The following is a 26,405-nucleotide window of genomic DNA, read 5'->3' as shown; positions in this document are numbered from 1 at the left end:
AGAATTACAATTAAGATAGAAATTAGCTCTACAGGTAGGAAAGTGAAAAAATATAATATATGAATATGGATCGGTGGTAGAAAAGGGTGACTGTTATGAATAAATTACAGATGTGTGTGTAATTTTATTGCAATGTATTCTGTGCAAAATGCAGCGTGTTGTGTAGACAAGTCCATGTTCTAAGTGTTGTCCTGGTTCAGGGCCTGTAAGGTCTGCAGGAAGAAGCTTCACCTCATTCTCTGCTCTTAAACCAGGCTGTGATGGATCTCCTCAAGATGCTGCCAGTATGAATGTGTGAAGGGTAAAAACCTTTAGAAATTAGTCATTAAAATAATTCGTAGAAACTAGAAATTACTATGTTTCAGGATCTGTAAAGACTTTGTATATTGATACCGAAAGAAAAAATGTCACAAGATTCTCTTGTGAGCAGTGATTTCGGAACAGATTCACAACTGTGTTCCCCGTCAATTCTGTTATTTTTCAGAAACCATTCCAAAGAGCATTTTCTTGTCTCACACAGCTTGTTTATGTGCCTCAATAAGCTTTTTCCTCTGTTCTGTGGTTATGCTGCTGCTGTTCCGAGTGACAGGTCTGCTAATATGCTGTCATCGCATGTTTCCTTAGCTTGTAATGACCAGCAATCCATTCATCATCTACATGTGTCCAAAATGCAAGTGAAGCATTTTTATGCTTGTTATTACTCTTAATAGTGTCTGACAGTATCAGGGAAATGCTATCATGATTTGGCAGTGACTTGTTTATTAACTGTGTGTGTGTGTGTGTGTGTTTGAGTCTAATTATGTTAACACACTGTCAGCAGAAATGCACAATAGTGATCTCCTAATTAGTATCATATGAGGCTTCAGCAGTCTTTAGCATGGCTTAGCACTGCTACGGATGTAGAACAGGTGTGTGATGGAGAAATGACATCTCACAAACGCTAGGATGTTTGTGATTAATGTTTGGTTTTAACCGTCTGATTTGAAGTTCATTGCATCTTCACTAAGCAGCCATTACCTCATATTAAAGTCGACTGCTGAGGGCTGCTGATGTGCACTTTGGAAATTGAGCGTGTGACAGACAAAAGATGTGGCAAGAAACACTTGCCATATGCTGTAGGAAAGCAAGAGGATTATTATTTACCTGAGGAGCTGGATATTACTGCTCACTTCACCGAGCTGATAGCAGGTTTAGATTAGATTTGTCTGATTCACTTCGTGCAGACATCCAGAAAATGTGTTGGCTATAAGTTTGATATACCACTTTGTCACAAAAAAATTCCTAAAAAGTTCCTTCTAAATATATGTTCATATATGTTCAGTATATATATGACAGTCACTTCAAGTCTTGCATTGATAAGTTTAAAAAAATTATATACAAATCCAAGGAATTTTTTTTTTGTTTGTTACCAAAATCAAAAAGCTACTCAGTATTAATTATGTCTCTATGGCAGACATATAGATATTCCTTGATTGCATTTGGATTGGGGAAATTTTGAAATGATATCATTTTAAAAATCAGTAACATGCACTGTTCGGTCATTAGTTGTGTAAAAACCAATGTCACCAAATATATAAAAGTATTTACTCATGTAACCTTCCTCATTCTTTTACTAATGGTGTCCAAACTTTTAATGCTACTAGGTAACATTGTTATTTAGCTTTTTATGTATTTCCCTGGTTTACAGAAATGTGCATCATTTTACTTTTTCTATTCAGCTTCTTCTTTTCAATGTTAGTTAGTTAGATTAAGTAGCTACATTAGTTCCTTTAAATGGAGTGGGGCTGCAGTGGAGATGGTTCACGCTTCTATACAAGTTTTATTTGTCTTCACTGTGTCTTTCCCTCGTGGTCAATGAAATAGCATTGACTAGCCTTTTTTCCGTTGTGTGAGTTTTATGTTTACAATGCTTTATCAGGTTACTTGCACTGTAGGAAGATGATGTATATTCTTGATCATTTCAGCAGGGACCAGACGCTTTGATTGGCATCATCCTGGTTGTCCAGTTATTTTGTGCCGATTGTTTATTTGCACAACAGTGTGCACTCTTCCTATATCTGTGTGTATCTAAGCATTTAGTATTTGTAAATAAGCACACAATTATATTTTTTCTTTTTTCTTATTGTTTTGTAAAGCACTTTAGTCAACTTGAAGTTTTTAATAAGTGCTATTTAAATAAATTAATGATTGATTGGATCAGGCGGTTCCTCTGGGAATTCTGCGATCACAGAAATGGACACAAAATGAAGAAAACTGTGACGTTTGGAGGTGCTTGAAATTTTTTGTGTCATGTGCATCCAACATGAATACGGCTATCATTGAAAGTAATTACACATATAATTCCTATGTAATGTTATTTCAGGTAGGGGTTTAAAATAAGAATTTTGTTAAAAAGAATCAGGTTGCCAGTCAAATACATAACAAAAAATGTTTTAAAGCTTAATTAAACAGCTTGTTTACTTAATTAATGAGGGAATACATACAGTATATGTATATTTGATGTATGTGTGCCACAATCCAATATTTTTGTTGAAGCTATGATTAAAATGTTAGGTGTACAGGTAAAATGGAGGCTGTCCCCAAAGTCTCCATACATAAGGGAAGGTTATACTATTTGTTTATGTATTATTTATTTATTTATTTTTTTTATTTTTTAGCAAAATGTACATTTTATTTATAAAACATGCTAATGAGGATTGGGGTTCAAGCCCCAGCACTGCCAAGCTGCTGTCCCTCAGAAAGTTATTTAACCATAACTGATGCAAGGAGTAGCTTCTTGTTTCTTGAACAACCATGTCGGAAGAAACATCCTGTGTTCGTGGAAAAGATCTTAATCTGTTTCAGAAGGGTCAAATTATTGGCATGCATCCAGTGAAAAAAAAATTCTAAGGAGATTGCTGAAACTACTCAAATTAGGTTAAGAACTGTCCAGCACATTATTAAAAACTGGAAGGATAGTAGGGAACCAACATCTTCGAGGAAGAAATGTGGTCGGGAAAAAAAAATCTTAAATGATTGTGATCAGTGATCACTTAAACGTCTGGTGAAATCAAATTGTAAAAAAACAACAGTAGAACTCACGGCTATAGTGGTGAAAGTAAGAGCATTTCCACACGCACAATGCAAAGGGAACTCGCGGGATTGGGACTAAACAGCTGTGTAGCCTTAAGAAGACCATCAGTGAGGCTAATCGGAAAAAAGGCCTCAATTTGCTAGGGAGCATAAAGATTGGACTCTGGAGCAATGGAAGAAGGTCATGTGGTCTGATGAGTCCAGATTTATCCTGTTCCAGAGTAATGGGCACATCAGGGTAAGAAAAGAGGTGGATGAAGTGATGCACCCATCGTGCCTAGTGCCCACCGTACTAGCCCATAGCAGCAGTGCTATGATCTGGGGTTGCTGCAGTTGGTCAGGTCTAGGTTCAGCAACGTTATGTGCCCAAAGAAAGAGGTCAACTGACTACCTGAATATACTGAATGACCAGGTTATTCCATCAATGGATTTTTTCTTCCATGAAGGCACAGGCATATTCCAAGATGACAATGCCAGGATTCATCGGGCTCAAATTGTGAAAGAGTGGTTCAGGGAGCATGAGACATCATTTTCACACATGGATTGGCCACCACAGAGTCCAGACCTTAACCCCATTGAGAATCTTGGAGACGACTTTGCGTAGCAGTCCGACTCTCCCATCAATACAAGATTAATGGACTCTGGACGGGAATAATTGTTGTGACATTGCAGAAGCTTATCGAAACAATGCCACAGCGAATACATGCCGTAATCAAAGCTAAAGGTGGTCCAACCAAATATTAGTGTGTGACTTTTTTTTGGACTGGCAGTGTGTTTGGGACACACTGTATTAAAGGAACTTGCTGAAAGATTCTTGTTTGTATCGGTTACAATGTAGATACTAATAAATGCAGCTGTGTGAAAATGTAATTCCACTTAGCTGTTTCAGGTCCCAGGTAAAAATCCTGGGATCTTACGATCGTGACTTCAGGTTACCATCTTCGTGGAATTATGCATGCTTTCCTCTTGAGCTTTCTCTGGGTTCCTTTTGGGTTTGTGACACCTAGTGTGTCAGTAAAAATTAGGCAAGTAAATAAAAAAAAAACAAAAAAACAAATAGACTAATACTACTAATTTTAATACTTAATATTTTAACAATTTTTCAGGTACAACATATAGTTTCAATACATCCTATGTCCTGATTTTTGAGCCATTTTAAAAAAGAGTTAAGAGAGATTAAGTTCTGCTTCCTAAATGGCCTTTGGATTGGTTTAGCAACATAGACCTGGTGAGCTTGCTAGTGAAAGCGTTATTGCTTTCCCTCTCTGGAGATGCATGTTCTAATTAACAGGTGAAAAACATGTTCAAACAGCAGCCAATTAAGCCTTGAAGGGTTCAGCGGCCCGTGGTGCACTTAGGACTCATCCAAGCAAACAATGCTAATTGCGTGTATGGCTTGGAACTCTGGGATGAGGATGAAATGACAGCGAATCAAACTGTATGAGTCAGATGGATTACATTAAATGTCAAATTGTTTTATGACTCATGCAAAAGAAAATTATTTACTGTCCATACTTTATCAGAACGATGGTTTTGGTCTTAATGAATATAGAGCAAGAGCAATTGGTTGAACGTACAAGCTGCACAACTGATAGTTCAGGTACATCTACAATCTTATAAGAAGCCAAAGTATGGCTATTTTCAGAGCAGCACTTTTTAAAATCTAATCGGTTGCCCACATTTTATCACATCCTTGGTCTGGAAGTTGGTGTGTGCTGGCTGGTCATGAGCACTGATGCACTTTTATTGAATGAACGGCAAGGTTACCAAGCACTTCTTCCTTCATCACTTTCAGGTTACTATGGAAACAGGAAATGAAATGCAAAAAAAAAAAAAATTGAAAGGCTTCAAAGGATGGAGCTATTCAAACGAGTAAGCTGTCAGCACTTCTCTCTCAAGGTTTTGATGCTACAGCAGGTTTGGTTTTGTATCATAGTTATCTGTTCTCTGTTTCTTTTTTGCTTGTTTTAGGCATGGAAAGCTCTGTACTGCATCACCAAGGGACGTAACAGGAAGGGCTTTTTGGATCCTTCTGTTGAATTGTCTCTAGAGTGAAGAACGATGCACAAATTCATATGTTGCCCTTAACTGACCACGTTTTACAGAAAGGCATCAGTACACACTTGGACAAAGAGGTCTAGCTTTCTAAATGCGTTCTATAAAAGTGAAGCACGCTGTGAAAGAATTCTATAAAGACGCTTTACAGATTTTTTTTCAGAGGGAAACTGAAGAATCTTTTACTTTCAAGTGCTGTAAAATGTACCTGATTCCCTTTGGCCTGTTACATATCAACAGGGTTTAGGAATGTACTCGGGCCTCACTTTGTGGATGATCATCACCGATAAGATTACGTTTTTAGAGATTTAAGTAAGCCTAAATCTCACCCTTGCTTTCATGGATAATCTCATCTGGATCTTATAGACTTGTAGAACTGCTGCTGTATTTATAAACCTTTGTTCCCAATATGCTTATACTGAACATCCTTTCAATTCAGTGTTATTCAATTGTACAGTATACAGTTATAGAAGAGAAACTAATCTTAATTCTATTAACCTCCAATGAGGTTGAGTCCAGTGAAGGCTTTTGTACGATTAGCATTTATTCTCTCTTGTTTTAGGATGAAGTAGACACACAACCTCCAGAATGTGTCGGCTGAATCATAGCTATTGACCAGTTGTTGATTTATCGAGTTACGAACATTTGAACAGAAATTGGCCTTTTGTGTTTCATTATCTTCTCTAATGAGCATCATTTTTGTTTCAGCCTGATGCTACATTATGAGCACATCAATGCTCACGATTATCAGGTTAATTTAGCAATGTAACGTAATACACTGTGCATGTAAATAGTGCATCCTGTGAACATATAGCAGTTTCCCCCTCATTACCTTCCTCAGGTCTCGAGTTGTAATCATTGCTGTGACTGGTCATTACTGGCCAGCCTGTCTGTCTGACCACACTTGCTGTCATGTCATGCTCGCTAGCACATCGACTAGAGCTCCTGCAATGCTCCTAATGTCTTGTAATTAGAGTCATTAAAGTGACACTAGTTCTTCAGCCAGGAGACACGATTAAAAAGGACTCTCAAGATGAGCAACTAATATTTGACGTATTGGTTAAATTAGCAGTAATCATTCTGCTGGTCACATGACTCCAGTGTTATTTTAACCTGAAAATTCAAGAGATCAGTCTTTGTTAGTTTTGTCTACTTGAGTTAACCTTTCTAAATGGTTCACATCAATTTGTTCTTCTTTGTAGGATGGGAGCTTCAGATAACATCTCAAGAGGTCGAAGTACCTTCATGGAGGAGCTTGTTGAGGCCTCAGAGATCCTGTCTCGTGCCACGTCACGTTCTCTAGTGATCCTGGATGAGCTCGGCCGTGGCACCAGCACACATGATGGAATCGCCATCGCCTACGCCACCCTGGAGTTCTTAATCAGAGACGTGAGTCACTGTAACAGCAGTGCAACTGAAACGCTTATGCTGATAAATATAGTCTTGGCTGTGTGTGTATATATGTATGTATGCATAATATAAATACTTTCATTGTTATCATGTGGCAGTACATTAAAGGGGGTGGATAGGAGGATAATATATTTTAGATAGAAGTTAATTTACTCAGACCAGTTAACCTTCTCTGCAGTAGTCATACCACTAGCTAATGTCTTTCCATTAATTATACCAATAATAATTAATGGGGAAAAAAAAAAACCCACACCAAGGGGTATTCTCTTCCATAGCATCATTATGATAGGAGTCTGATATTTGCTTAAGGATGCTTTTACATTGGAGTTTAGTCTGATACCAGGCGTGGTTCTCATGAACATTTGGTAATGTGAAAGCTATCATGTGGACCAGGATGCAAAGCACAGTACTGAACCCGAGGCTACCTGTAGGAGTTGGTGTGACTTGCACTGGAACTGTGCTGCGATTCCCATGAATATGAACGCAGCTCAAACTCAGGTTTGTACTTGTTCAGGAAGTAAAATAACCTGTGATGATATCAATAGGTTCCACAACATACATAAAGCATGGGTGCAGTGTGGGACACAGAAGAGGTGAGATGCTTTACTGCACATAATAGCACTAAAATAATAAAATATGGTGAGTCTCATTGTGTGTGATGTAAGATGAACACAAATTCATCGGGGTTATCTGATAAAATCAAGAATTCCCTGAGGGCCGCCAGGATACTCACACTCGGATTTGGACCACACCACACGTACCCACCGTGAAAACCACCTAAGACTCACCTGCCTGTATTCAAGGCCATAATTTAAGGAGATTTTTCCTACCCATTACATACGTAACATTTTGATTGAGGCTGCTGCCAGCTTTAATGAGTAAGGACAGCAACTTATTGTACTATTTACACCACAGCACTGTTGAGTTCTCTGATCTGATTGGTTTAATTAAGTTTTTCTAACAGCAGCTCTGACAGATCTACCAGCTGTAACTCACATCACATGTTAATTTGCTCATTCTAATAGTAACAGCTCATTCACATGGACTTTTATTCCAGATGCTCTGTATAATCTAAAGCTAATAAAAAGAGATTTGTGCCGTTATTAGATGTAAAGAAAACATTTTAACTGTTGATTTTCTGTATTAACATTTATGGAGGGAGATGCCAGGATCAGCCCTTTTTAACAATCAGTAAGATTTCTTTGCTGAAATAAAGGAGGGAACAACTATTTATAGCTGCTATAATGTACACTCCCTGTTCTCTTTATTAGGAACATCTCCAGGTATCTGATCAGTTAGTTACAAGGCAGCAGCACAGTGCATAACATTATACAGTTCAAGAGCTTCAGTTAATGTTCAGATCAGACATGAGAATAAAGACAGTCTGATATCTGGCTTTAACCATGGCACGGTTGTTGATGTCAGATGGGCTGGTTTGAATATTTCATCAACTGCTGATCATCAACAATGCCACATTTAAAGTCACACTTTCTTCACTGTGATGTTTGATGTGAACATTAACTGAAGCTCTGTTCCTGTATCTCCATGATTTTGCCACATGATGATGAGGATGCTAATTAGATAACTGGAGGTGTACAGGTGTTCCTAATAAAGTGGAATGCTAAGGGTATTCAATGAAAGAAACTTGTCCTGGAGACGTTCTATATCACTATTTATAACAAATAAAAAAAAAAGCGTGATCAGTAAAAAAAATTAAAAATTGTAATTTGCAAATTGCTGTGGTACAAAATGAATCAGAAATTTCCAGGCATAAAAATTTAACATTTACATACCTTTTCAAAGCGCTATATCCCGTGATCCCACGACTGGCTACTTTTTAGAGCAGAACAAACTGTTATATTGTATTCTTTAGATATCAAACTCCTTTTTCCCCTACATTTTAGACCCATCATCTTCAGTTTAGTAGCCCCAAATGATAACCACTAATTTGTCATGCTCTTATTGTTGCCTTTTTTATTATTCATAGAGCAGTATTAATATTAATGCGCACCAACTGCCGAACAAACTGCACTACTTGTCTTTTGTCATGTATGCATGTCAGGCTCCAATTGTTCCATATTTACCCTGTTACATAGCAGAGTCTCCTGTGAGTCGGCTTTCAATGGGCATGAAAACAACTCTCTCACTTTGTCTCACACACACACACAACCATGCTGCTAGATACACCTGTAACCTAGATACACCGGCTCCTTTTCCATCTCGTACACAGTATGCGCTATGTTTGAATAACAATTGATTATCAGTTTGTCTGGATGCTTTGACAACGAGCTGGATGCGGAGTCTGATCTGCAGCTTCAATCTGGAGCCCATTGTAATAGATATAGCACATATTTGCACCTTCTGCTTTCCAGAGGTGTATTATTGCACTGCAAGGTGAATGTAAAGACCAAAAAAAACCCACACACACTCTTGCATACATTTTAAGTGCTAATTGGGTAAATAAAGTCGAGTATACATGTGAATGCTGGTGAAGGTGCCGAGCCGGTGTCCCCCCCCCCCCGTCTTTCTTTCTCCCCAAGTCTACTTTTCTATTTTCCCATGGGATATGAAAGAAATTTTTTTTGGACGCAACAGCAGCTTTTATTTCTTTGACATGAGTGACCTTGTTTGTTGTCTAAAGCTCTAAGATTTTTTTTTTTTGCCCTATCATGTCTTTTTGTCTTCATTCTACATTCCAGCACAATACTGGAGATTTCAAAACTATGAAATAACACACATGGACTTAAGTAATCCATATATAATGACAAAAAACAACAGTCAGTTTTTATTTTAAGACAGGAAGGTCAGGTGTTCTGGAATAGTTCTTGTAAGATCAGTATTGTCAAGTGCATTTGCAAAACCCATCCAGCACCATGATGAAACTGGCTCACATGAAGACCATCCCAGTAAAGCAAGACCAAAATTTACCTCTGCTGCAGAGGAGAAGTTCATTTAGAGTTACCAGCCTCAGAAATCACCAATTAACAGCACCTCGGATTAGAGCCGTTATGACGGCTTTACAGAGCATCAGTAGCAGACATATCTCGATATCAAAGGACATTATTGTGTATTTCGGCCGCCTTCAGCATTGTTTTACAATGTAGAAAGAAATAAACATCAGGAAAGACCATGGAATTGGAAGGTGTGTCCAAACTTTTGACTGGTAGTGTATATTCATTTTGCACAGCTCACATGCACTGTTGCAAGTAGTAATCTGTTGCTGAAAGTTATTTTAGTTGGGGTCTTATTACAGCTTGCCAGATTGATGCACAGGGTTAGATAACAATAATAATAATGTTCTTGAAATTTGTAATTCATAAGTGCTATTAGATTCTCCAGTCTGATTGGTCATTTTCTATGGCAGCGACTCAGACAGTAATGCCAGCTGCAAGGCTTATATAAAAGCATTTCTTCTAACACCTTATTGATTCTATAGTAACAGATGATTCACAAAATCTCAACCTAAGGATACAATGATTAAGAAAAAAAGTAATAATATAATTGTTATTATTATAAAATAATAATATAATTGCTAACATGATGATAAACATCTCTTTACAGAAAGTTTAACGTGTCTGAGGTTAAACATGTCAACAGTGAGTAAGTTTTCTGCCAGGTCTTGAGAGACAGGAGTGTGAGACATTTAATTTTCTTCTTCTTCTTATTATTATTATAATATATATTTTTTATCTTATTAATTTTGAGAGAGAAAAAGAAAGGCTGAATGTTTATGGCTTCTATAAGACTGATTTTTCATCTGCAAAATTTGTGATTCATTCATTAATTAATTAGAATTTGTCATGTTTGGCTACGGTGCCAAATGCTGTGGTGTAAAATACTTTGTTTATTGTTGAAAAATAGTCAAATTGTAGTGGTGCTCTGTGTCGAGCCACATCACACAACCCTGCTGTTGCTTATTTTCCTAAAAAAGCACTCCCTCAAGTTACTTACTTTTAACACACTGGACTAATATTCTAAATCTAGATTAGCAGAATGTAATGTAAATCACAGGTATATACTATTTACAATATTTGTTCTAGTCTATCACTGTTACGAATTCAGTAATTCATAGGGAAGTGTTTTTAACAGATAAAAAAGTGTGCTCAGATGTCATGCTGGTTCTTTTTGGCATACTGATGAAGGGGACAAAAGCAGGTGAATATCAGTGAATGAGTGAATGTTTATAACCTAAAATTAAACCAGTTCTTCTTTCACAAATATTACACAGTATTTAATATGAAGATATAAAGAGTTGCATCATATTGTCCTTTGACAAACGTGTAATTTGTTTGCCGTAGTGGAATAACACAAAGTCTGTGTGGTTATTAGAAACTAGCTCCTGGGTGTAACAGTAACTTGGATCTGTTACCGAGCTGCATCTCTCTAGTGCTGAAAGTTTTCCCATAAACTGCGCAACTTGTCGTGATTTAATCCTTACACGTTGCATAACTGATACGTGGTGAAGTTGTGATGCTGTGAAGCTGAATAGAGCAAACTCTTTAGAGATGGAAAAATACACACAGTTGTAGGGTTTTACATAAAACTTGATGGATTCACCTAGGAAACCCTAGGAACATTTGAGAGTTGTAGATTTAACCTTTTAAGCTGAATTTGAAGATGTTTATGTAACCGGAGTTGATGTTAAATTCTGTAGCTTCTGTGATGATTTGCTGACTGATGCAGAATTGTGGCACATTTGGCCACTTTGCATTTATACAAACTGCAGAGCCACATGACCAGTGCTTTCTTTACCTCTTTATTTACATGCAGCCATGTTGCAACAGATTGTGCATGTGCATACATGCATGTGTGTGTGCACATTTAGGTTGCTATGGCAACTGGTCTCACTCTTAACCATTCACCTGTCCCGTATTTGAGAAAAAAAATGTTTGTTGTGTAACGCTCTCTGACACTGCACTGTTGACGGAGCCCATGTCTAACTGCGCACTGCCTTCTTGTACCGTGCATCACTGCTCTCCGGCTGCAAGAGAAAAGACCAGTTGCCATAGCAAAGCCTCTCTGCTTGCACACAGGAAGCGGAGCTCACCGACTCTCAGCTGGCATATGTATGTGAAACGAGCTGAGATGTGTGTCTCCGAGTGGAGAGAAGTGAGGAGGTGGTTGGAAGTTGCATTGCCATAACGATTCAGTGCATGGACTGAGCAGAGTGAAATCACTATTAACAGCTAAATACGGGGGATTGTGTTGCAGCAGTGTAGGCTTCTCACCTTTCACGTTTCATTTATTTAGTTAGTTAATCAGTCCTAGACCTGGAAATGTAATTTGCCTGTATTCTATATTTATTATATTCATGTTACAGTGGCATATCAGGGGCAAATAATGGCAGCCCTACTAAATAGTTGGGCCATAAAAACATTTATACTGTGTTTGGTAATACTACCGGCTACAATTTTTGTGGACTAAGGGTATAACGCTATATGTATCTCTATCTGTTTAGATCTCTAAATATGCATATCTGTATTTGGATTTAAATCTAAAGTGGACATGACCTGAAGAGAGTATTTTTTTTTTTCTTTCTTTTTCCCCTTTTAGCTCAAAGAAATATCACAGGTCACATGACCTGAAAATTGTGTACATGTCTGACTCATGTTGAGTTCCTCAACCTCAGCTACATCACTAAAGTTCATAATTGATCTCAGTTAGAAATGTGCACGGGTCCACTCACATGGTTATTTTTTATACATTATCTCAAAATATAATCAACCAAGTAAGCTCATTTAAATTACTGCAACCCAGACCAGGCAGTTACTAAGGATGCTGTAAGTGCATTTCACAGCACTGCACTTGGTCATCCCCTCATTTAGTTTTATTCTCTCTCTTCCATTCAACCAGATGCCATGTGACACTTTCTTATACAGCCATAAAAACAAAACAAAAAAAAAAAACGTGGAACATCAGATTCATATCTGTATTTGTATCACTTTAGAATACATTATCTATTCATTCCAGATAATATAGATTTGTATCCCTGTAGTATTGTAGATGTTCAGGATCCAACAGTGAAAGAACCTCTATATCATTTGCCTCCTGCTGCGATGGCACACAGGACATCTGGGGCTCAAGCCTGAATCTAAGCTGTAAAAATAACCTCTGTGCTGATAAACAGTTCTTTTGCTATGTTGTGTGTCATGTTGTGACTATTTTCATCTCCCCACATGCCCACAAGCGCGTCTCTCACCTCTCTCTTACTTCAGCTTGCTTGTCAATGGAAATCCGATTAGTCTGAGACGTGTGTGCGCACTAATGATTTAATGTTCTAGTCACTAATGGATTCTACTGGCAGGCAAGATTTTGGAACCAGGCCAGGTTTTCAGAACAACGCTACAAATAAATTTTGTCTATTTTTTTGGTTAATTAAGCACTCTGTGCTTAAGAGTTGCTGTTATCTGTGTGACAACACGTTGCAGAAAAACACACAAGCAAGGAGAAAACAGCATAAAATGACATGGTAAAGTTTTTGGACACACCATGAGCTACCAGTACATTGTGCTTAGATTCTACACATCTCTGGACCTGTGGAGGGAGGAACATCATTTGTTCAAACAACACTCCCTCAGAGGTGTGATTATTATAATAATAAAAACCTCCAGTAGGTGTTCAGTCAAGCCTAGGAGCTGCTGCTTGTGAAGGCCATAGCATGTGATTGATATTTTCCTGCATCACACATTTCTATCCTGACATTTCTGTCAGATTCACTGATGATCATAGGATAAAGGTCAGAAGAACTTTGTATTGATTTCCAATGATGCTTCCCCTTTAGAGGAACAATTAGTCCTAAACCGAGGCAGCAAAATGCCTCCAACACAATTGAATTTGTGTTTGTTTAACTTGTCTCTAAGAAGTAATGTCCTTAGAGTTGAATTTAGTTTAAAACTGATATTGAATTGAATTAATAATAATTATTATTATTTATTATTATTATTATTAGTAGTAGTAGTAGTAGTAGTAGTAGTAGTAGTAGTAGTAGTAATAAATAAATAAATAATTAATTATTGAATTTGGTTTGTTTATTGCTTATTCATAATATTATTGCTATTTATTCAACAACTATTATTATTAATATTAATATTATTATTATTATAAAATAATAACTACTGGTTGTTGTTATTGTTATTATTATTATTATTATTATTATTATTATTATTATTATTGTTATTATTATTATTATTATTATTATTATTATTATTATTATTATTGAGTAGTAGTAGTAGTTTATTCTACTTTCTAATTCTAATTCTTTTTGCCTTTTTTCCCTTTGTATCTGTGCAATTACTGCTGTGTCAAAAGGAAGAGTCTTGGGTTTATTCAGGAGTACAGGCTTTCAGTCGAAAATAAAATGCTGCTTTCTGTTAATTTAACCCTAACATAAAATAAAACAGTTTTTTTCCCCCTGAATTTGCTGAATAATTGTTATAAATGCTAATGATATTACACCAAATAACTGATTATTATTTTAGCCATTATCATGCAGCCGGTGTTTACTTTGTGGGATGTTAATTAACTTGGCGCTTGTGCTTCGTTGATGTTGATGCTGAGGTTATTTTGGCAGGTCCTGAGTAGGTTTTTAGTTGCTTAATAGTCATACTGTAATTTACTGCCCGTAATTAATAATGTCTTACCTCTTCAGTCTGCGTTACCTTTTAGCACGTTTTGTCAACATGAGAATAAATGGAACTTTCGTGTTGCATTTAGACTGTAACATTGCAAGCAGAAAACATGACATTTAAAATAAATCCAGTCTAAGAAGCATTATGCTATGCTATAGGCATAAACAGCATGATTTTACTGCAAATAATAATCTAAGATAACTCATGACAGATCTTTTTCTGTCGAAAAAAATGATGTAGCAACCTACATACAGTGAGGGAAAAAATGATTTGATCCCCTGCTGATTTTGTACGTTTGCCCACTGACAAAGAAATGATCAGTCTGTAATTTTAATGGTAGGTTTATTTGAACGGTGAGAGGCAGAATAACAACAAAAAAATCCAGAAAAACGCATTTCAGAAAAGTTGTACATTAATTTGCATTTTAATGAGTGAAATAAGTATTTGATCCCCTATCAGTCAGACAGATTTCTGGCTCCCAGGTGTCTTTTATACAGGTAACAAGCTGAGATTACAGTAGGAGCACTCTTGGGGAGAGTCACCTGTCCACAGAAGGAAGCAATCAATCAGATTCCAAACTCTCCATCATGGCCATGACCAAAGAACTGTCCATGGATGTCAGGGACAAGACTGGAACAAGGCTGGAATGAGCTACAAGACCATCGCCAAGCAGCTTGGTGAGAAGGTGACGACAGTTGGTGCGATTATTCCCAAATGGAAGAAACACAAAAGGACTGCAATCTTCCTCGGTCTGGGGCTCCATGCAAGATCTCACCTCATGGAGTTTCAGTGATCATGAGAACGGCGAGGAATCAGCCCAGAATTACACTGGAGGATTTTGTCAATGATCTCAAGGCAGCTGGGACCATAGTCACCAAGAAAACAATTGGTAACACACTACACCGTGAAAGACTGAAATCCAGTAGAACCTGCAATGTCCCCCTGCTAAAGAAAGCACATGTACAGATTCATCTGAAGTTTGCGAGTGAACATCTGAATGATTCAGAGGAGAACTGGGTGAAAGTGTTGTGGTCAAATGAGACCCAAATCCAGCTCTTTGGCATCAACTCAACTCGCCGTGTTTGGAGGAGGAGGAATGCTGCCTATGACTCCAAGAAGACCATCCCCACCGTCAAACATGGAGGTGGAAACATTATGCTTCGGGGGTGTTTTTCTGCTAAGAGGACAGGACAACCGCACCGCATCAAAGGGACGATGGACAGAGCCATGTACTGTCAAATCTTGAGTGAGAACCTCCTTCCCTCAGCCAGGGCATTGAAAATGGGTTGTGGATGCAAAGAGGAGTGGGCCCAAATTCCTTGAGATGTGAGATGTGTGCAAACCTGGTGGCCAACTACAAGAAATGTCTGACGTCTGTGATTGCCAACAAGGGTTTGCCACCAAGTACAAAATCATGTTTTGCAAAGGAGTCAAATACTTATTTCACTCAATAAAATGCAAATTAATGTAGAACTTTTTTGAAATGTGTTTTTCTGGATTTTTTTGTTGTTATTCTGTCTCTCACTGTTCAGATAAACCTACCATTAAAATTAGAGACTGATCATTTCTTTGTCAGTGGGCAAACGTACAAAATCAGCAGGGGATCAAATCATTTTTTCCCTCACTGTAAGTCAATACAAAACAAATGGAAATGTTTAGTAAACTAGTTCTAGTAAACTTGTTGCATCGGTGTGCATACTTTTTAACTAATACTTTCTTAACTTTAGTAAGCTTTTGCTTGAAATATTACAGTCAGTCTTTTGGGGAAGAGTCTCCCATCTTGATCTGGCACATTTTTTTTCTCCAAAATGCAAAATTGTTCCAGATATAGCAGATTCGATCAGGTTTTTGGTTTTCAGATCTGTTCTGAATTTTTCTTCTCAAGCCATTCTTTATTCCACTTCAACTACATGAGAACATGAATTTCTGGTTTTCTGCCAAAATAGATTATTAATGATTCCCTCAACCTTGACTGGAGCCCCAGCTGAAGAGAAACAGCCTCATAACATGATGCTACCATGCTTCACACTAGTTCTTTGCATTATAAGATGTTTATTTTTCTCCCCCCACTACAAATACACTGTATAGCCAAAAGTACCCCTGACCCATCACATTCACATATGTTTGTTGAGCATCCCCTTCTGAAGCTATAGGCATTAATGTGAAATTGCAGCTATAACAGCCTCCACTCATCTGTGCAGGCTCCACAAGAAGTTGGGGTGAGGTTGTAGGGATTTGTGTTCATTCATCCACGAGAGCATTAGTGAGGTCAGGTCCTGATGTTTGGTTAGGAATCTGGGGTGCAGTCTGCCTTCCAGTTCATCCCAAAGGTGTTGAGTGGGGTTGAGGTCAGAGCTCTGTGCAGGACACTTCCGCTTACCTTTTGTCGAATAATGTCTTTATGGTGCTTTTTTTTCGTCTGTAGGTGTATTGTCACGTTAGAACAGGTTTGAGCTATGCATGTTAGCATAAGTAAAAGGAGAGTTCTTGCTGGGTGAGATTCACTATAACCATAAACTGTAGTCTTAATCAATACATTTTAACTGTGCAGCAGTTTTAAAAATCATAATATATTTGTCCCTATAGGGCACCAAGTTGTTCTGTTGCTCTGTGTAATAACACTTTTCCTTCTTTAGATTACAGCTATTCATTTATGAATGTATCACTTTCCAAAACGAGTGTTTCTGAACCTTTTTTTTATATATCAGTTAAGTATTTGATTAGTAAACATTTAATGTTTTTCACTGCACTGCAGATGAGGTGTCTGACCCTGTTTGTGACCCACTACCCTCCACTGTGTGAGCTTGAGAAGCTCTATCCTTGTCACGTTGGGAACTACCACATGGCCTTCCTGCTCAACGAGCCAGAGACTGAAGCTGAAGGTATGGTGTGTGTGTGTGTGTGTGTGTGTGTGTGTGTGTGTGTGTGCGCATAAAGGACAATTTGACCTTGAATGGACATTTGGTCAGTTTGGATGTAGGCACTGCATTGCTTTTTACACAAAATTGCCAAAGGTTTGTGGACACCTGAACATCAGATGATCACATACAGTCATGTGAAAAACTTAGGACACCCTATTAAAGCCTGTGATTTTTTTTTTTTTTTAACATAGTTAAACATATGGGCATTTGATCTTCATTTTAACAATATTGAAAGATTCAAGTAATATAACTAAACAAACAAAACCAAATAAGTCTTTTTTTTAATTATCTGTAAAATGTTATTTAAAAAAAAAAATCCAATTGCTTGTGAGGAAAAAGTAAGGACACCCCAACATTAATTCGTACTTAAAATGGATGAAATGACCTACAGGTCCATCACATCAGGTGCAAATTATTAGGAGCATTTTGAAGGAGGCTTTCCATATTTAAACCTCAGACCTTGCAACATGACAATGACCCAAAACATAGCAGTAAATCCACCAAGGACTGGCTGAAAAGTAAAAAAAAATGGAGAATTCTGGAATGGCAGAGTCGAAGCCCAGATCTAAATCCTATTGAGATCCTGTGAGGTGATTTGAAACGGACTACAGAAATTCTGACTGAAAGAATTCTGCATTGAGGTGTGGGGGAAACTTTCTTCCAGTCGATGTCCGAAACTGGTAGATGGCTACAAAAATGTCTCATTAAGGTATTTCAGTCAATGGGGAAAACATTAGCTATTAGGTCATAGGGTGTCCTAACTTTTTCCTCAAATAAAATACTCATTTTTGTTGATTTCATTTCTTTAATAAGTGAAAACAAAGTGATATTTAGTTGTTTACATGCAATTACTTCTACAGGTACAAATGAAAACAAGATCAGAAATTGACGTTAATATTTCTTAATATAGAACTGAATATTCAATGGGGTGTCCTAATGTTTTCACATGACTGTATGTGGTTCTTCCCCCACAAAGCTGAATGTACACAAAGTGATTACTAAGAGAACTAAGAGACCCAAACCTGTTCCAGCATGACAATGTACCTGTGCACAAAGTGAGCTCCATGAGTACATGGGGCAGCCAGAATTGTTAGAGAAGTACCCTGACCTCAACCCCACTGAACACCTTTGGGATAAACTGGGATTCTAAACCCCAGACTTCCTCACACAACATCAATGCCTGACCTCACTAATGACCTGACCTCATTCAGCCACACTCTTGTGGCTGAATGATTACAGATCCCCACAGCCATGCTGGAAAGCCATCCCCGAAGAGTGGAGCTTGTTATAACTATGGGTGTGATGGTCCACAAAGTTAGACAAATGTATTGGAAAGTATTTGTAAAGAACTTGACAGACATAAGATTGCTCAAAATGATCTGTCAGTTTCCTCATGTGAGTCACACTTGTATTTCAAGCGCTTTTATAGCCTAGCTTTGCTTGCTGTGGGGAACTGGAGAAGAATAGAGTATTCATCATTATAATCTCAGTAAGACAGAAAATTCATGAGTTTACATCCTGCACAAGTGGGATGTTTAACACGCTGTCTGTAACACACTTGCGAAGGAGCAGGGTGTAATATCAACTATTTCTAAATCTATAGTAATCAAATGATTTCATAGACCCTTTAGAGAAATTGTGATTCACGGTATATGACAATACTGAGACGTTCCTTTTACATTTTAGGCTTTTACATTTTCCTGGCGCTGAAATTATTTTTGACTTCAGCTGCTCATCTCTTCCATTTTTCTTTAAAAAGCAGCTCATAAAGGGATGGGTCTGCTGGTGGGTCTGATGAAGGAATTGTACAATAGTTCAGCAGTAAAATGCTGATAGAGATGTGGAACTAAAATAAAAGAACATCGACTTGATATGTTGGGAGCAGCTTTAATTTTTTTATATATATGCACAACACTGATTAGATTCAACATTTCTTAAGCGAAGCTAGTAAAGATCTGCTAAGTTGTATTTTAAGACATTCATGATAATGCTATAGAACGAACATTCTACTCAGTGGCCTGTGAGCTCATAGTTGAGGATAGGGAGGTTGATGTCTATTTCAGATCCAAAAGATACAGTTGGCTGGATTAACGCGTCTTGGAGGAAGTGTGAGATAACCTTCACTTTTGTTAAAATGATGGACAGCTACAATCCTACAAAGACAAATGATTTAATCTGTCATTACAGCCGAAAATACAAATGCATTTACACTTTGGATAATATTTCCCTCAGAAGGATTTGATCTTGCGATGCCTCTAGTTTCTCGACTGCTTCGCTCTGATGTAACACTTTTTTTCAACTCAGTCTTTTTAACCCTGCAGGGGAGGAGGTGCAACCAGAGTTCATCACTTTCCTCTATCAGCTGACGGAGGGAGCAGCAGCTCGGAGCTACGGGCTGAACGTGGCACGGCTGGCTGAAATCCCCCAGAGCATCCTCACATCTGCTACGCTCAAGTCCAAAGAGCTGGAGGCCATCGTCAACAGCCGCAGGTACATAACGTGGGCCGTGAAACCTTATGCAACTTTCAAAAATGCTGTATGTACTATAAATAAAATAAAGCCAAGTGCTCAGCATGTATGAGAGATTGCAGAAGCTGCATCCCACATGACTTTAATAAAAACAGGTTTGGGGCAACTGCATGTAAAAGCCATCTGCTCTCAGGCCAGGATAAGTATGTATTAAAAAGATGTATTAAACTGTTACAATAATTCCTATTTCAACTGCTACAATGTCATGGAAAAGGCATCTTTTAGTCTGCAGATAAAACAGAATGCTTTTTATATTTAATGGGCCTCATTTATCAAGCTGGATATGAATGGATTCATTTGTAAATTATTCACAGGAGCATTAACACAAGAAATGTGGATTTCAGGAAAAACTGATTCGTTCAGAAAAATGGTCATATCACAAGACCTTTTGAGTTTGTGTGAATTTACTTAAAAAGTGACTCACTGATGTGAACTTTAATACATATGATCGACTTCAACTTATATACTGATGCCAGTTCCTTTATTTCTACCTATAGTAAATATCCCTGTTTAAGTCACTTAATTATTTCAATACTAATTACTGAAAAGAAAGTTGTCCGAACTAAATTTGTAAATTATGAAAAATAAATGTGTATTCAATTAGGACAAAATAAACGTGCTCTAGTTTGAAGTAGTTTTGAAAGAGTCTACTGGAAGAGAGTTCACTTGCTGTGTGAAAGCTCCTGCTAATTCATGAGTGATTAGCTTTCATCAACATGAAGACGGGAATACCAGGAAAATGACCCAAATTTTTGTAAATCTGATGATAACGTTTAGGTTGATTTGGGCCTACGAAAGCATTGACACACACTTTCATTAAGATTCATAAACCTGTCAGGAAAGCATTACAAACTGGAATTATTTCTGAAAGGCTTCATCCAAATAACTGATTAGATTCGAGAGTAAGAATTAACATGCGTCGATTAATTAAATAAGTAATCAGTAAAATAAACACAGGAGCAATAAAATGAGTAACCTGGCCTCCTAGTTTGCAAAAATTTCACATACAGCAGAAATGAGGTAATCAATCTGCAATTCAAGGGAAAAAAGGAAACAAAACCGATGTATTAAACAAACCCAAATATAAAATCGGAGATGTTTTTCTTTACACATTTGATACATGGATATTTTTTTAAATGTTGAAACCTCTGTATGAGCTTGTCATTTATAAGACAATACCGCAATCTAGTGCAACAATTTTAAAACTAAAAGCATGAGTAAGCAGGCAGCAAAACAAATCTGTAATTCCGACACAATGATGAATAGAGCGAGAAACTTATACACAGGATGATGTAGGGAATATAACGATATAGTAACAGCACTGAACAATATCGGTAATATTCCTGTAAAAACGGTATATGCAAATTGCCTGTAATTTTAATCTGTCTACCATGGAGCCATGCACTGGGGCATGTACTTTGTTTTGCTTTGGTATTAATCTCATGCAGACGTGTTTGACCATCATACGTCTCACTGTAATACGTGTTATCACAGGGTGGCTGAATTATCTAAATGCAAATTGGATCATTGCTCTGAAGAGCTAAACCATAACGTCAGTGACAAAGTGAATGTGTTTGGCTGCTGCAACAGCGCACGCTGCTTTCCATAGATCATTATCACTTTACTGGGTATGTAGGCCAGGGGGATGAGTTGCATGCGCTTCCCATTAGAGTCTTTATTATCTTACTTATCATTGAAGTACTGTGGCTTGCTAAGTTAGCGAGCCAAGTATAAATGTGGTGCCAGAATACTAATAATAATACTAATAACAACTCATGGTTCTGAGTAAATAGAATGATGTTATTTCATATGCTGAACACCGCATGGTGTAAGCTGCTCCAGGACAAAGCAAACAAATTTAAACAGCTGCTTTTTTTCTGTCTTTTTCTAGGAAAACTGTGAAGCTGCTTACTGACGCTTGGAAAATCACTAACAGGGAATCATTACTCGAGTGGAAAAAAGTCATACATTAATAATGTGTGTGTGTGTAAGAGAAGTGATGCTGCGGTAGACCTTATAAACCACACTTTATACTAATCTACACACGCTAATGAGTTTAGTACATATTTCCCTTTTTATGTCTGTACTTTTACGCATCATGATTAATTCAGAAAGTTCAGAAACTCAGAGTTTCAAGGTGCTATCTTACAGTTTGCATTCCTCAGCAAAATCTGAAAATGTATACAGAAAAATGATGTATAGATTTCACAATGCTGTTGTGTGATGAACCAAAATGATTAAAGCAGAAATCCTCTGTTTTGTACACTCCTGGTTTGTCTTCTTTTTACTTCTTTATTTTTAAAGCATGAAATTTAGTCATCTAATCATCTAAGTGTGTAATCACAACCTGTTCTTTTTAATTATTATATCAATATGTAAGAGAAATTATTGTGACATGGAGATTTTCTTGTGAAGCTGAGCCACAAATGCTGGATATTGACCGTATTTCATCTGATTTCTGAGGATATCCTGCTGTTGTTTTAACATAAACCCCACCATTTAAACGACATGCTGTTGGCAATGCACAAAGATGAGAGCTGAAGTGCATTATAATTACATCTCTGAAAACAGATGGACGGAGCACATGAAGTGAGCTCTATCATTTCTGAGTATGTTGTTGCTTTCGGGGAAAGTTTGCCTAAAATCCATATTTATCTGCCAGCTTGCCACAGGTGTGTTGTGCATCTGTTTACCTTTTTGGTGCCAAATAAGCCGATGACAGATAAATAAGATAAAAACTTTTCCTGATGACTTCCAGTGTGTAAAAAAAAAAAGACAAATATGAGAAACTTGCACTGGAAATACACAGTGTGAGAAATGCAGGTCAGCTAATTTTTCACTCTTATCACATGTGACAGCCATGGCATTCCTCACCATTTTACTGCTGATTCATTTTTTGCTGACTTTTTTACTTTTCAGATTTCTAAGCACTTTGAGAGAAGTTTGGGGGGTATTGTGCAGACATGCTGAATTAATTATGGTACTTCTTCACACTGATAACACTAAGAGATTAGACCTACAGTGTGGTTGTGTTTGCCATGGATGGATGGATGGATGGATGGATGGATGGATGGATGGATGGATGGATGGATGGATGGATGGATGGATGGATGGATGGATGGATGGATGGATGGATGGATGGATGGATGGATGGATGGATGGATGGATGGATCTAAGGAACAAAAGAATGAAGGAACGAAAGAAAGGACGAAGGAACGAAAGAAAGGACGAAGGAACGAAAGATGGGATGAGTGAGGGATCAAAAGAAAGGACGAAGGAACAAAAGTATGAAGGAATAAAAGATGGGACGAAGGAACGAAAGAACAAAGCAATGAAAGATGGGATGAAGAAACGAAAGAACAAAAGAATGAAGTAATGAAGGAACGAAAGAAGAAAAGAATTTAAGGATTGAAAGAACAAAAGAACGGAAGAAATAATTTTGTCATTGCATAGTACAGGTGCATAGCAACAAAATGTCCTTTAGAATCTACCAGAAGTGCAAACAGTAGAAATTGTGCAAATGAACAAGTGCAGATAAATATATAAATATATGTACAACAAATAAATAAGGCTATGGCAGGCTGTATGTGCTAACAAATATGTGGTAGTTGAATATAGGAAGTAGAGATGCTGTTGTGCCTTCCGAACCAGAGAAGTGTTCTGATGCCAAGACAGATCCTCAGAGATGTGGACACTCAGGAACTATTAAAAACTATTAATCTGCCAGTCCTACTGTAAATCCAAAACTCTCATGAAAATAATTACAAAAAAAAAAAAAGCTTTATTGGATCAGCTTAAAGTGTCTTCTGACCAACCGTCCCTGCTAACATTTTGTAAACTTGTAGTCATTCTGAACTGAACTGCTTAAAAACAGTAACTACAAGAGACCCGGCTAAACAGTTGCTGTTGTCGGAAGCAAGTCTCCATACATGGTGGAAGTTAGCAGACATTTTTCAAGCAAAAGGTAACTTTATTTACAAAACATCCTCTACGTTATTTGTCATTTCTTTGTAAACACACAGTTGGGCAGTTTTGCATGTTCTCCTTGTGTGGTTTCTCTGGGTTCCTCTCACCTTCTAAAAAAAACTTGAATAAAGGTGAATTGACTATTCTGAATGTCCCCTTAGTGCGATAGGCTCCAGATCCACCGTTTTATCCTGAGCAGGATATCAGGATTACTGAAGAGGAATGAATGAATAAGATGACTTAATATGACACTAAAGTGATCTTATTTTGTAATGTATTTGTAAATTAAAGACTCAGGTGCAAGCATTTCCACCTTATCTTTGTTAAAAGGAAATTGTAGACCACAAAACTAAAGTGCTAGCTTTCACACATGTTCTGCTGTGACCACAAGTATGATAAATGATGTAGGTTAAGCTAGATGGTTAGTTTTTGTTTTTTGTTCACACCTGACAGTGAAGGTTGTATGGAGGTTGTAGTCTTTTCAAGGAGTGTGGAGTAGAACAGGGAAAACTTTTTTTTGCACAGCGCTGTAATACAATAGACACCTGGATGTAGATATAGAGTCTTAATGAGCAAACCAGAGGTGACAGGTAAATCCTTGAGCTGAACCTGACTCAAAATGGATCACTCTTTTGGGTGGCACAAGGATAGTGGGATTCTAAATGATTTCTCTTCCACATCTATACACTGTACACTCAAACGCATTGAAAAGGATGCACAGTATCAGCAATATAAGGCTTTGTCATTATGGCTGCAGTTCTTAGGTACCAGTTTACAGTATCCAGGAGTGAACTGCAAATCCATGTGGAACACTCCAACATCCAACAGCAAGCAGTAACTCACAAGCGCACTTGGCTCCTCTGGCTGTGCGCATCCCTAAGGATAAACAAAGTGCTCGTCGCCCCGCCCCCGGTCTCTCAGCCAATCAGCGGCGCCGCACTCTCTCCCAGCGAGAGCGCGCGCTGCAGCGCTGAAACAGAAGCTGTCTCTTTAAGGAGCTGTCAAATCAGATTAAAGCCGATCCTGAAAGCTATGTAGTCTCTGCGTTTATCTGGACAGTAGCGGTATCTGGACTCTGTTTAATTCGCTTTTCTCATTCGCTCTGTAAACACTGCAATACAAAGTTCTGACATGGATCAGACCGCAAACTCTTGGATAAAGTCGCTTTAGGAACTTAGGATCTGAGGAGCGCAGAGAAGCGAAGAGACGCTCGGCTGAGCTTCGGCAAACTTCTCCAGTGCTCATTGCTTACACAACTTGGAGAAGGGGGTGGGAAACGGTCCGAAGCATCGTGACGGGAATGGTGCTGAAGAGCAGGTGAGATCGGAGCAGAACCGAGACGGAAAATGCAGAAGAGCGTTCGCTACAATGAGGGACACGCTCTGTATCTCTCCGTGGTGGCGCGCAAAGAGGGCACCAAGCGCGGCTACCTCAGCAAGAAGACGACGGAAAACAGCAAATGGCACGAGAAGTTTTTCGCCCTCTACCAAAATGTGCTTTTCTACTTCGACTCCGAACAGAGTGCTCGACCCTCAGGCATTTATCTCCTGGAAGGCTGCACATGTGAACGAGTCCCGGCGCCTAAAGTGTCCACCGGAGGCAAGGAGACACTGGATAAACAGGTGAGCTGCAGCAGCGCAACACAGGGGACCAGGGTTCAAGAGCAATTATTATGTCACTATATTTCCAACAACTTTAATGTTTCACTTGCAAAAAGCCAACCGTCCAGAGCAAGGCTAGTTTTCTTCAGTGTTCACACAGCCAGATGTCTGATTCTGGACAGATTGCTGCAAAAACTTTTGTTTAGAACAAAATGTGGCTTCCTTGTTATGTAACTGGTCACTTAAGAGCCAAACAGCTATAACATTAAATCCACCTGCCTAATATTGTGTAGATCCCCCTTGCGTCACCAAAACAGCTCTGATCCATCGAGGCATGGACTCCACAAGAGCTCTTAAAGTGCGCTGTGGTATCTGGCACAAAGACTTTAGCAGGAGATCCTTTAAGTACTGTAAGTTTTGAGGTGGGACCTCCATGGATCGGACTTGTTTTGTTCAGCACATCCCACAGATACTTGATTAAGATCTAAGAAATTTGGATGACAGGACAACACCTTGAGCTCTATGTCATGTTACTCAAAACCAGTCCTGACCAATTCCCATAGTGTATACTGTTGCCATGTCTTCCCAAGCGACACACACACACACACACACACACACACCTCTAGAGGTCCACATGATATAAAGTAAAACATGATTTATCAGACCAGGCCACCTTCTTCCATTGTTCCATGGATGCTCATTTGCCCATTGTAGGTGTTTTTGGTGGTGGTCTGCACCACTGAGCTATGCAGCCTCATATAATGTAAGCTGTGATACACTTTACATAATTTATGCTGCAGTAGCTCTTTTTGCTAGATCAGAGCAGACAGGCTACCCTTTGCTCCCAGCACGCATCACTGAGCTTTAGGTGTCCATGACCTTGTTGCCGGTTCACCGGTTTTCTTTTCTTGCACCACTTTTGGTAGGTACTAACCACTGCATACACCCCACAAGACCTGCTGTTTTGGAGCTGCTCTGACACAGTTGTCTAGCCATCACAATTTGGCTCTTGTCAAAGTTGCACAGATTCTTACACTCACCCATAAGAACTTACTATTCACTTGCTGCTTAATATATCCACCCCTCAACAGGTGCCATTGTAATGAGATAATATATTTATATTCACCTCTCAGTGGTTTTAATGTTATGGCTGATCCAAGTGTGTGTGTGTGTGTATACATGTGTCTAAATAAATAAAATATGAGATGAATAGGGGATTTTGT

At 38.2% G+C, this 26,405-nt stretch overlaps 2 protein-coding genes across 4 annotated transcripts in view; both read left to right on the top strand.

Moving 5' to 3' along the window:
• The window catches only part of msh3 (mutS homolog 3 (E. coli)), a 66,996-nt gene extending 45,129 nt beyond the window's left edge, over window positions 1-21,867 (top strand). Inside the window, exons 21-24 of one of the 2 annotated variants that reach the window (XM_058375507.1) lie at window positions 6,330-6,516; window positions 16,921-17,047; window positions 19,408-19,576; window positions 21,507-21,867. In XM_058375507.1, the coding sequence (XP_058231490.1) occupies window positions 6,330-6,516; window positions 16,921-17,047; window positions 19,408-19,576; window positions 21,507-21,588 (565 nt within the window). In that variant the 3' untranslated portion in view covers window positions 21,589-21,867. The remainder of the gene's footprint in view (window positions 1-6,329; window positions 6,517-16,920; window positions 17,048-19,407; window positions 19,577-21,506) is intronic. The other variant, XM_058375506.1, reaches the window with a different exon arrangement.
• Window positions 21,868-24,571: 2,704 nt separating this feature from the next.
• The window catches only part of rasgrf2b (Ras protein-specific guanine nucleotide-releasing factor 2b), a 69,008-nt gene continuing 67,174 nt past the window's right edge, over window positions 24,572-26,405 (top strand). For both annotated transcript variants that reach the window (XM_058375418.1, XM_058375417.1), the window contains exon 1: window positions 24,572-25,203. In XM_058375418.1, coding sequence (XP_058231401.1) covers window positions 24,928-25,203 — 276 coding nt within the window. In that variant the 5' untranslated portion in view covers window positions 24,572-24,927. The remainder of the gene's footprint in view (window positions 25,204-26,405) is intronic.

The sequence above is a fragment of the Hemibagrus wyckioides genome, linkage group LG22 (genome assembly GCF_019097595.1).
Source record: "Hemibagrus wyckioides isolate EC202008001 linkage group LG22, SWU_Hwy_1.0, whole genome shotgun sequence".
NCBI classification, from domain to species: Eukaryota; Metazoa; Chordata; class Actinopteri; order Siluriformes; family Bagridae; genus Hemibagrus; species Hemibagrus wyckioides.
This window is presented reverse-complemented; position numbering and strand designations above follow the sequence as displayed.